The sequence below is a fragment of the Siphateles boraxobius genome, unplaced genomic scaffold, assembly GCF_051911475.1.
Source record: "Siphateles boraxobius isolate OS27281-9 unplaced genomic scaffold, OSU_SipBor_1 15, whole genome shotgun sequence".
Classification (NCBI taxonomy): Eukaryota; Metazoa; Chordata; class Actinopteri; order Cypriniformes; family Leuciscidae; genus Siphateles; species Siphateles boraxobius.
The window spans coordinates 422,873-435,000 of record NW_027508755.1 but is presented as its reverse complement, the minus strand read 5'-3'; the positions used below and the strand labels follow the sequence as shown (position 1 = coordinate 435,000).

Here is a 12,128-nt window from a genome sequence, read left to right as displayed (position 1 = left end):
TGGAAAAAATTGTGCTGCTTAATATTTGTTTATATCCTGTGATACTTTTCTCAGGATTCACTGATAAATAAAAAGTTAAAAAGAACAGCATTTATTTTAAATAGAAATATTTTCTAACAATACACACTAACCTACCTAGGTTTGGGTCAGTAATTTTTTGGAAAAAATTAAAAAGATGTGTAACATTGCTAAAAAGTGATCTTTCTAAATTACTTTTCTCAGGATTCACTGATGAATATAATCACAGGTTATAAAAAAATTTTAGGCAGCACAACTGTTTCCAACATTGATAATAAATCATCATATTATATATATATATATATATATATATATATATATATATATATATGTGTGTGTGTGTGTGTGTATTAAATACTCTTAGTACCAATTAAAGATCAAACATGTATATAAATGAATTCCTGTTTTACACTGAGAATTTTTAAAAGTGTATCACTGTATAATTTTGCTGAAACGTATGGTAGCATGATAATATTACTTATAAACTCGATGTAAATACTTCACTTGGTCATCTGCAGATGCTCATTCATGCTGGCTTTATAACGCTCTATCTGTTATTTTCTGTTATATCTATTTATATTAAATGCTAGTCGTCTGCTTGGTTTAGCAGGTCTGAGTGGAGCAGAAGAGTTTGTAAAGCTGAGATCAGTCAACTTAAGTTCTGCTAGTATTCTGTGACATCATCTTTATCAAACCACTTCTGATATTTATAAACCATCCTCATCAACTCTCACACTGTCTGTGAGCCACTGCACACACATCAGTTTCAGAAAAAAAGCTGGCGTCTTTACACAAACAATACTTATCTCTCCCGTTTTTCACTGTATATTTTGTCAGTTTATAACTTTTGTCTTTTTGTAAGTTTTGTGTGTGTTTGTGACACTGACTGATCACCGGTTGTGTGTGTGTGTGTGTTGTCAGTGTGGTCAGAGCTGGTTGAGCTGGATGAGGTGTGTGTGTCCATCGAGGTGGTTCCTCCTACACCGCAGAGCAGAGTCACGTCGACACCGACACCGGCTCCTCCCAGAGCAGATCTGCTCACTCCTACTGGAGATCCCATCAGATCAGTCCTAGAGGAATACTGACAGCTCAGATTAAACTCTCCTGAAGCAGAAACACTGGAGATCTGCTGGAGACACTCCTGCATTACCTCTCACATGAAGATGGATCCTCACATGCGCTTACATATTCTGCTTTTTGCCAGGGAAACAATCTGCTTTCAGTAAAAAAAAGGAAAGAAATGCAATGAGCTATTAATTTACACAAAAATGTATTTGAATGATTGTTATAAAACCCAATTGGTGATTAGTGTGTTCACTATAAACGTTTTTGTGGATTCCCGTCTATTTCATTTATGTGAAAAGAAAAAAAAAATGGACATCCATCTGTCTATCTGTCCGTCTATCATCCTCTGTCCATCTATCTGTCCATCTATCTATCTGTCCATCTATCTATCTAGATGGACAGATAGGGTGGTGATGGCGCAGTGGATGAGACACATGCCTTTGGTGTGAGAGACCTGGGTTCGAATCCACTGTGAGGCACCAATGTGTCCCTGAGCAAGACACTTAACCCCTAGTTGCTCCAGAGGCGTGCGACCTCTGACATTTATTCATTTAGCTGACGCTTTTATCCAAAGCGACTTACAATTGCTATATGTATGTAAATATATGTAAATCTATCTATCTATCTATCTATCTATCTATCTATCTATCTATCTATCTATCTATCTATCTATCTATCTATCTATCTATCTGTTCATCCGTCTGTCTCTTAAAGGTTTAGTTTTCATGATTTACTCTCCCTCATGTCATCCTAGGTGTGTATGACATTCTTCTTTCAGACGATTACAATCAGAGTTACATTAAAAAATGTCCTTGCTCTTCCAAGCTTTATAATGGCAGTGAATGGTCGTTTCTGTTTTGAAGTCGTCACCTTTATTTATATAGCACTTCTTACAATACAGATTGTTTCAAAGCAGCTTTACAGAGATAAAGAGAGAAGTCCATAAAAGTGCATCTAACCATGATATGAATAGATGCACTTTTATGATGGATAGATTAACTTTTATGATGGATGTATTTTATAAACAGAAACGGCCATTCACTGCCATTATAAAGCTTGGAGGAGCCAGGATATTATTTTAAATAACTCTGATTGTATTCGTCTGAAAGAAGAAAGTCATATACACCTAGGATGGCTTCAGGGAGAGTACATTTTTGGGTGAACTATCCATTAAATACTCATCTGGTAATCACAGTCATGGAAAGTTTTTTTTTTAACAAAACAATAGCAGTCGATCAGTTACATTAATCTGAATTCAGCAGGAAGCACACAGTCACTGGTTGTTGAATGGTTTTATTCCATATATATTGTTTTTGGGGGAAATGTTCAAACATAGACATGCTGCATCACTGAACAGCTCCAGATGATCGAGTCTCGGGGAGATATGTGAATCATACAGAAACAAGGGAAATTCAGTAGTATGAAAGATTCAGGGAACAGATATGTGCATATCTCACTATTGTTAATTTAATGAACACAGGTGACATAAAAAAAACGTCATCTCATTATATCAAGCTGGCATTGCCTTGCTCATTATTTTCAGTCATGTGAAAATGTGAAAATATACAGATTATTTTATGACTGTCATGTAAACCCTGACAAACACGTCATGTGTGCATATTATATACACACACATATACAGGAGCTTGACAAAACAACATAAACAACAGATATATTAATATAAAGAGCCTAATAAGTAACGCTTTCTCTTCAGTCACTCTGGACAGTGTCGAGGGAAACTGCACCTTAAAAACAAACTAATGTTTCATCAACACATTACAACTGGGATTCTCATTGTAGTGAAGGATAACCTTCAAATGTCTGTGCCATTAAACTGTACGTTGTTATTATTATTCAGGTAGGTAAACACATTTAAACGTATTCAACAATATTCTCATCGTATGTTGCTCCAACAGTAGTTGGCCTAAAAGAAAAAACAAAGTGACCGTACAAGAAGGAAGTTCATGCTAACGTGTGCTATAGCATCCCTGTTCTGAGAATGCAACATGTAAAGTACGTGTCCTGTGTTACGAACTGCTCTCTCACACGTCGAATGCAACAACTGTGTGTGTGTGTGTGTGTGTGTGTGTGTGTGTGTGTGTGTGTGTGTGTGTGTGTGCTCAAAGATACTCCATGCAACTATATGTGAACACACACAATGTATTGATCTACTGCTTTGACCTTCTGTAAATGGATGTTAGATACTGGATGAGATGTCATGACAGCTATTTGATTTGATCCTGATGTTCATGAAACCACAGGCCAACTGTCCCAGTTTCACTATGGTTCGCATTTTCCATTGACACTTTTGACAATAAATATTTTTTCTGCAACTGATAAGCCTGTAGACCTCCACCAACGGATTTATTCGCTACTTTGAAATGTAGAGACAACTAGTTAATCACATTAATGGGGTCATGACAATTAATTTGACATATAAATGTTAATTTCTCTATTAAACATACAAGCAAACTATGTTTCAGAACTAGAAAAAAAACACAATCCATGGACCATGTATGGCACCAAGTGATGAGACAGACATTTTAGTTTTCATGAATAATGTTCATCCTGCTATGTAAACGGGCTATATTGATGGCTTTGACCATGGGTTATACATAGACACGCACACAAACATCAATATCACGGGTGGTGTGTGTACCACAGTTTGAGAATTACTGGCTAGAAGCATTTATGAGTGTGCTAATGCTAATGTTGTTTGTAATGTGCATCAATTTCAGTTTAAGACGATACAGCCATGGCCAAAAGTATTGGCTGTGTTTCACAAAGTTCGCTGCTTCAGTTGTTGTGGTGAACAACATTCACATTGTTTTTAGAGGGATCAGATGCATTTTAAGCAATCTATGGTTATTCGCAGATTCGGCATATAATTTCAAGGCAAAATTCCCCATCGAATTTGCTGATTAAAATCTGTGCTGTTGTCTTTATTCGCCAACATGAGCATACGCACTTTACTTTCACTATGTTCTCAATTTGACAACATTTTTTTGAAGTCTGAGTGACAGGCATAAGGATGATCAAACAGTATGCAGTTTTGCTTTTAAAAACAGGAGATGCGTATAATAGTAACGGCAGAGCCACAGCGCTGATGAATAGAAAAGAAGGCTGGGTCTCGAGCGCGACACGTAAAAGCTGCGAGACATGACTCAAGATGTCCACCTAACGCACATTACATTAAAAAAAACTATTAAATGCTTACTGTCAACAGTGCTGAGTAATCAAGTCATCTCCATAAGAACTTTATGATTGTCCCAAAGCAGACTTCTTACGTCAGCGCGTTCTGACTCTGTACATGATCATACCGGTAATCTTCATTCTGCATTTACACAGAGCACAATACCAGTAATTTACTGCTAATGTTACAATGTCCATTACTAGTAATTTACCAGAACCAATTGACCGGTATTTTTGAAGAGGTCCTCTTCACACATGATCTCTAACTCACCAGTAAAGACTGTATGTGTGAAAGGGGCTTTTGGTGTCAAAAGTTTGGTGTCTAATTTGGCAAAGCGTTGCAGAGTTACAGCATCAGCATCAGAATCAGCTTAGCACCATGTCATCATATTCGTTGATGCGTTCAAAATCAAATGTGAATCAAAAGGCTTTAAGTATGCTGCAGCTGCACTAAATCAAATTATTTTTTATTTATTTACCAATTTTATGATTTTTGGGCAAACCATTCACATATCTCCTGACCAGTTGGTGGCGCTGTGGCGAAACGCAGCATGTAGCCTCAGGTCATGCATGTGATGACATGTACCAAGACTCGTCTCAATACGCTAAAGTGTTGTGGAGATAAAGCCTCGCATCCAATTTGGCTATATCTCTTCGTCCGCGTGTTATTTGAAAACGGTTGGGTTTATCAAAAAGCTTTTAATAACTTTTTGCCAGCACGATCTGAAGATAATCTGAGTCCATTTTAGTGAAAATCAGATGGCAAAATGCCAATCGAATCGACTTGAGCCACGGAATCAGAGGAAAAATGAATATTGTTTTTAGCCATTCAAAAGTTATTAACATAAATGTAAGTGAAACTTTGGACAGTTGGTGCCGCTAGATAGACTGAGTTACTCTAAAATTGCTGTGGTTAATGTTCAGACTCTCCTCTATCAGTGTGCAAAATTTTATAACTTTTTACCATACGGTTCTATAGGGAGCCATTGACTCAAGAGCAGAAGAAGAAGAAAACTAAAGACACAATAGGTTTCTCTTGGTGCTCGGCCCCTAATAATAACAGCTTACTCAGTTTCACAAACTCAGCTGTGCAGCTGTGAACGTCACCTGAATTCACTTTAACAGCTTTACATAGACTCCAGCAACTGATGATGTGAATTTACATCTTTGCATTCTCAGAGTATAACAACATATTATTTGGCTCTTGTACCTTGTATAACAAGGGGAGGAGGGTGAAATTGAGCTTCGAGTTGGACCAAGCAACCAACCAAATGTTCACACTTGGTTCTGTGAAAACAGCCTAATACTGAACTGTATTATATATCAGTTTATGTGATGTGCTATAGGACTCTGCATGCATAACTATAAAACAAATCATAGTTATTCTCTACAGCTCAGTGTCCCTTTAGAAGGTTACATCACAGTCTAAGCAGCAAGCAACAACACAACACACTTTCATTTGAAAAGAACACAACTGTTTAACAACATTATCACTCTCATAGGAAAAGAAAACCGTCTGAAAAATGAACTCTTACAACAATTCTCTGATCTCCGTTCCTGTAGATATTACATACTTGCGGTTGTCATTCTTTTCAGTGTCTTAAAGGGATAGTTCACCCAAAAATGAAAATTCCGTCATCATTTACTCATTCACTTAATTTCAAACCCGTAAGACTTTTGTTCATCTTCTGAACACAAATTAATATCTTTTTTGACGCTTAAAAAAGTAATTAAAGAGATTGTAAAACTAATCCATATGAATTGAGCGGTTTAGTCCAAATTTAATGAAGGGACTCGATTGTTTTTTTTATGATGAACATCTTGAATTTAAGAATTATTTAAGCATTCTCAGATTTCATTAAAAATATCTTAATTTGCGTTTTGAAGATGAATGAAAGTCTTACGGGTTTGGAACAACATGAGGGTGAGTAATTGATGACATTTTTTGAGTTACTACTCCCAAAACTATATTAACATGTCCTCACTTCCTTCACTCTGTCATCTCAACTTAGTTATTCCTGCTGGTATCAGTAGTAGGTATCTGAGGTTAATTGTATAAATGTAAAACAGAGCAGAGATCAAAACATTTGAAATAGTACGCAACTCCAGTGGCAAATGCAAGAACCTTGATAATTAAAAATACAACCCATTTACAACAAGGTGTTGCTAAGATTTCATATAGAATTGAGTGAGATTTGATCTCATTAGTTCACAGAAGAAAGCTTTAGATTTGTCACAGCATGTTGCTTCAGTGCTTCCACTTATTCACACACAGACAACTCGCATTAGAAAATAACTTTGACCAGAGAGACCAAAGCACTGTATCCAGTTATCATAGAATAAGATGTCCAACTTTTACTGCAGTAGAGACAGATCTGTAACTTACAGAGCCTGATATGACTTCAGGGTGAATCTGAAGCCAAAGCAAAACACATAATCATCTGAGATAATGCTGCTGAAAATACTGTTGTAATTAAAAACTGTTAATGCTTTTAATAGAGAAACTGCATAAATAGTTTCCCAGTACACCAACTCAAAATAACCACAACTATTGATAATGCAAAGAGTTGCCCTGTTTTAACATCCGCGATTATTGACGTTGTCTCTAACTGTAGTCTGTATTCACTTCAGAGGTTTTTCTTACAGTTCAGGAGCTTGCACCACTTTTCCATTCACCCTTTTCCCAGTCTCCTCATTTACCAAAGCTGTCTTCCTGTGTATGTGGGAGGGGCGGATGGAACCTGTGAAAAAAGAAAATAATTAGCCAATAAGAAGCTGGCATATTTACAGTAAAGACATTTACATTAGATGAGTGGTGTTTCATAAGTGGGAAAAACACCTCTCAAGCGCATAAGTCAAGTCAAGTCACCTTCATTCATACAGCGCTTTTAACAATATGGACTGTTTCAAAGCAGCTTTACAGTGATAATAGATAATTAAAGTAACAGATTGTTTGGCTTTACAGCAGCTCTAGAATAATGTATTCTCCAGCTAAAGTTAGTTTTTTATTGATTCACATTCCGTTGCAAAGATCATTAGTTATTAACTTAGGGGCCGCTAACACAACACCGTTCTTATAAAAAACCCTTAATGCGCTCCGGCCGCTCATTTGCACAAAACAGTGCCTGGAGCTCGAGAACGCAAACCTTGAAATAGGTTTTAAGATGCAAGTTCCAGACTAGATGAGTTCCAGACTAGTTGAGTTCCAGACTAGATGAGTTCCAGACAAGGCGAGTTCCAGACAAGGCGAGTTCCAGATTATATGAGTTCCAGACTAGATGAGTTCCAGGCTAGATGAGTTCCAGACTAGATGAGTTCCAGGCTAGATGAGTTCCAGACAAGGCGAGTTCCAGATTATATGAGTTCCAGACTAGATGAGTTCCAGACTAGATGAGTTCCAGACTAGATGAGTTCCAGGCTAGATGAGTTCCAGACAAGGCGAGTTCCAGATTATATGAGTTCCAGATTATATGAGTTCCAGACTAGATGAGTTCCAGGCTAGATGAGTTCCAGACTAGATGAGTTCCAGGCTAGATGAGTTCCAGACAAGGCGAGTTCCAGATTATATGAGTTCCAGACTAGATGAGTTCCAGACTAGATGAGTTCCAGACTAGATGAGTTCCAGACTAGATGAGTTCCAGGCTAGATGAGTTCCAGACAAGGCGAGTTCCAGATTAGATGAGTTCCAGACAAGGCGAGTTCCAGACTATATGAGTTCCAGACAAGGCGAGTTCCAGACAAGGCGAGTTCCAGATTAGATGAGTTCCAGACTAGATGAGTTCCAGACTAGATGAGTTCCAGACTAGATGAGTTCCAGACAAGGTGAGTTACAGAAAAGATGAGTTACAGAAAAGATGAGTTCCAGACTAGATGAGTTCCAGACAAGATGAGTTTCAGACAAGATGAGTTTCAGACTATATGAGTTACAGACAATATCAGTTCCAGACAAAATCAGTTCCAGACTAGATGTCTGGTATCACACAGATAAAGGTTCCTTGGAAGTGGAAGTTCTGAAGTCTGTGCAGAAGGTCCTGACAATCTGAATTTCACCTGCTCATGCCTATCTTTGTCTGATTTCAAGTATTGATTCAGTTTTTTCCCTTTCATGCTTGTTAGTGCCCTGAACTTTTAAGTGACTACTGGTTTACTTAAGTTGCAAGCCAAGTTTGTTACAAACGTACTCATCACCATATCAGATATTATCTAATATTGCCTATCACATTAATCTGATATCGCTAGCTTTTAACTAAATAGTTATCGCTAGCACAACACGTGAGCATTTCGCTAGCCTGTTAACCTGCCATCTGTGCTTTCTAACTTTTCCAATCGCGCCTTTTACGAGTCCATTAAAGACCGTGGTGAGTTGGATCAGTCAACAAACACGGTAAGTAATGTCATCTTCTTCGTGTCACATGTATCTACTCTGTCGGCGACGAATGCTTAACTTGTGATAAATGCAGGGAATTAGTCAGGCTGACGGAGAAGATTTTAGAACTAGAGACACGCATCCAAACTTTAATTAAGGATAGTAAGAATGCAAGGGCTTTAGATACTACTTTGGATGCGACTAGTTTAGTGAACTCTGTATAGAGTTTGTATATTGTATAATGTTCAACTGATAGAGTTAACAGTGCCATGGGAGGATGCGGTAGATGAGGCATATGAGAGGAAGAAACTGCGGTATGCTCATCTGGCCACTGAAGCAGAACAGCGAGTATGGAGAGTCCAGGTTTATCCAGTGGAAGTGGGTTGTCGAGGTTTTGTGGCACACTCTACAAACTGGTTCCTCAGAGACGTCGGATTCAGTGGCCAAGAGTTGCGTCGCACAGTAAAGAACCTATCTGAAGCAGCAGAAAGGAGCAGCAACTGGCTGTGGTTGAGACAGAAAGATTCTAGCTGGCTGTGTACAGGGCGCCATGCTACGGTTTCATAGAACTCTTGAAAACTTGAAGAGTCTGTTGCTTTATTTGTATAGGTTACAAATTGCGTGATATGACGGGTGGTTGGGCAGATATTGTGTTTTGCTGTAGGTGGTATGCCATACGGAACCGTTGCCACTGAAACTGCATATTAACGCACCAGTGGGGCTCGACAGCCTCAGTCAAACGGGTTGGCGCGTATGGTTGGGTTGCGGAGAGATTGTGGTTAGGTCTCAGCAGCAGGAAGGATGTAGAGGTCAGTAAGCTGGGCTGAGTTGAGTGGGGGACGGAGGGGGGTGACTCTGGGACGCCAGAGTCACTGTCGAGCCCTCTTGAGGTGTCGTGGGCTAGTCGACGAAACACTTAGGATGGAAGGTGCCCACTTGAAGACCCTAGAGATGGGTCGTTGTCATGGGGGGACCGCACTGTGGTTACAGCCGTTGTGTGTGCTGACGCATGTTACCACTAGACAGAAGGAGATTTACATCACCATATTGAAAGAAGCACAAATGGATGGAGAAGCATAGGTTACTGTAAAGCTATGTCTTAGTTGGTGCTTATCTTGGCGAAAGCCGAGTACAAATCAGCATGAAGTTTTAACATCTACTCTCGTGTAATGGAAATCATGTACATTGTTCGGTTCTGGCTGTAGAGCCCGTGCAGCAGGGCAACTGCGTGATGGTGAGACGCTGTAGTCACGGGACAAAACACAGCTCTTCCGTTACGATTAAACATTAAACAGATTCTCCCCACTCAATGACAGACCCACTGAGAATCCTGTTGAAAGTGCCCTAGTTCCCTTTCAGTCGATAACGTCGGACGTAGTCGACGTGACTGAAATGGGATCACGCTAGGGAGCCTATCATCTTCGAGTACTATTGAACGAGCCAATGTAATTGGCGTGCGTGATTCGCATCACACACTCCGCCCCCGCGGCGCGGGTATAAATACGGAAGTGGATGCACGCACTAGTTGCCTTTCGCTTCGGAGCCGATCGTTTGATGTCTCTGAGAGTGCTGTTGTCTACAACGAGCGAGTGTGTCGGTGTTCTTCAGGAAGACTCTCCCAGTGCTGGTGTTCTACAGCGCGAGTGCAGCGGTGATCGCGAGCTTTGAGCTCTCAACTGCTGTTTTAACAGCAACAAATTTCTAAATGTTTGTGTGTGTTGATGGCTGGTTAGAGGGCGGAAAAGTGAGTGCTTCACTGTTTCAGTTCTCTGTTCAGTGTTGCCGCGGTCATTTCCCTGTGTGCTCCGGCACTGGTGACGGTCCTATTTTCTGAAAGAGCAACACGGGTGCGTTTGCGTCTTTTTCAAGATGTCATTCCGCCCGTGCGTTTCTGGGTGCGGTCGTTCCCTGTCTCTCTCTGATGGTCACAACTGTTGTGTCACGTGTTTGGCTTACAGCACGCTGAGACAGCTTTTGTGGACAGCTCATGTTTTCACTGTGGGAACATGACTGTCGCAGTGTTGAGGGCGAGACTCGCCTTCGTTCGCGGAGAGCGAGTCCCCATTACCATGCCCCACCCTCGGGTGCTGTGTGGGATGGGTGACCGGAGGATAGTGTTGGATGTCCCGCCCGGTAACCATTCCCTGTGGGCTCCTCACTCCTCCCTTCCACTGCAACCACTGGAGCCTCCTGTGTTGTCTGCTGGTCCATCTGTAATGGGTGGGCCAGCGGTTTCACTCGGGGCTCCCCTGGAGGACAGGACGCCGATTGCAGCATCAGAGGGTGAGCTGACTTCTGGAGATGATGACTCGGCTGCATTGTCTCCCTCCGGGAGTTCAATGTTGCCCGAGCCGGATCCAGAATTATCAGCTATGCTGAAACGGGCCGCCGAGGCTGCCGGGCTCGAGTGGAACCTCCACCGTGTCCCGTTCAGTCTCGGTTGGAATCTGGAGTTTGGTATCTTGGGGCGGGCCGCGCTGGTTCTCAGCTCGCCGCCCCAGTGCCTTTCTTTCCCGAAATGCATGGAGAGCTTATCAGGTGGTGAACAGCATCTTTCTCTGCCAGAAACTGCCTGAATAGCTTTTCCCCCTCATTACCCTTGATGGAGGAACGGTGAAGGGTTGCGAGGTGTCCCTCCATTGGAGCGGTCTGTCGACACAGGTGCACCTGTGTCCGGCGGCCGCTGCCTTTTGGGGGGATCCTCGTCTCCCCCCTAAGGCCTGTGAGTTTCGTCCGTTCCGACGGGCAGAGCTTACAAAGCCTGTGGGCAAGCCCCTTCCTCTTGCGTGCCATGGCGTTGCTGCAGGCTAGGGCACCCATGGCATGCACGAGGGTAATCCAGACCGTGCGCTCATAGGTGAGCACCGCACTGCATCCGACCTCACCCTCCGGGGTACGGGTGTCGTAGCGTGCGTGATCGGTCTGGCGATGTCCACCTTGGTGGTCCAGTAGCGCCTTCGTTGGCTCAGCCTGGTTGGTATGGCGGATGCGGACAAGGTTCGGTTCCTGGTCTCCCCAATTTCCCAGGTTGGGCTGGTCGGCGACGCGGTGGAGAACTGCATCAAACAGTTCTCTGCCGCTCAAGCGCAGACGGAGGTCATCCGGCACATCCTGCCCCGGTGGCCAGCTGCTGCCTCCACCCGCCGCCGGTGGCAGCTCCTCCGCCTGCTCGTCGCCGTGGGCGTTCTCCGGCCGCCGCTCCTGCTGGGCCTCCGCAGCAGCCTCCACCCAGGCCTCAGCAGGGAGCCGGCCGCAGTAGAGACGCCCAGCCCGCTCCAGGCGCTGCCAAGCCAGGTGGCAAGCGACAGCGAAAGCATTCCGGAGCGGGCCGCCCAGGAATGGATGAGATGCTCTTGGAGTGGCACGATCACTCCCTCCCCCCGGGTGAGGGCCGGGTGGAGCCTTTGTTTGTGTGTGTGTCTGTTCCGCCGCTGGCTCCCTAAAAAAAAAAAAAAAAAAAGCGGAGCAAGCGGTACCCACACTTCAA

The 12,128-nt window shown here is 42.3% G+C and overlaps 2 protein-coding genes across 4 annotated transcripts in view; one reads left to right on the top strand and one right to left on the bottom strand.

Moving 5' to 3' along the window:
* Positions 1 to 3,420, top strand: part of iqck (IQ motif containing K) — a 51,054-nt gene extending 47,634 nt beyond the window's left edge. The window contains exon 8 of one of the 2 annotated variants that reach the window (XM_077230590.1): positions 940 to 3,420. In XM_077230590.1, coding sequence (XP_077086705.1) covers positions 940 to 1,103 — 164 coding nt within the window. In that variant the 3' untranslated portion in view covers positions 1,104 to 3,420. The remainder of the gene's footprint in view (positions 1 to 939) is intronic. The other variant, XM_077230591.1, reaches the window with a different exon arrangement.
* gprc5ba (G protein-coupled receptor, class C, group 5, member Ba) overlaps positions 2,361 to 12,128 on the bottom strand; it is a 42,900-nt gene continuing 33,132 nt past the window's right edge. The window contains exons 5-6 of one of the 2 annotated variants that reach the window (XR_013203918.1): positions 4,018 to 7,016; positions 2,361 to 3,942 (exon numbers count right to left, since the gene is read on the bottom strand). Coding sequence is in view for 1 of the 2 variants with exons in the window: in XM_077230588.1 (XP_077086703.1) it covers positions 6,972 to 7,016 (45 nt within the window). In the remaining variant the exon portion in view is untranslated. Of the gene's footprint in view, positions 7,017 to 12,128 lie in introns of both variants that reach the window. The other variant, XM_077230588.1, reaches the window with a different exon arrangement.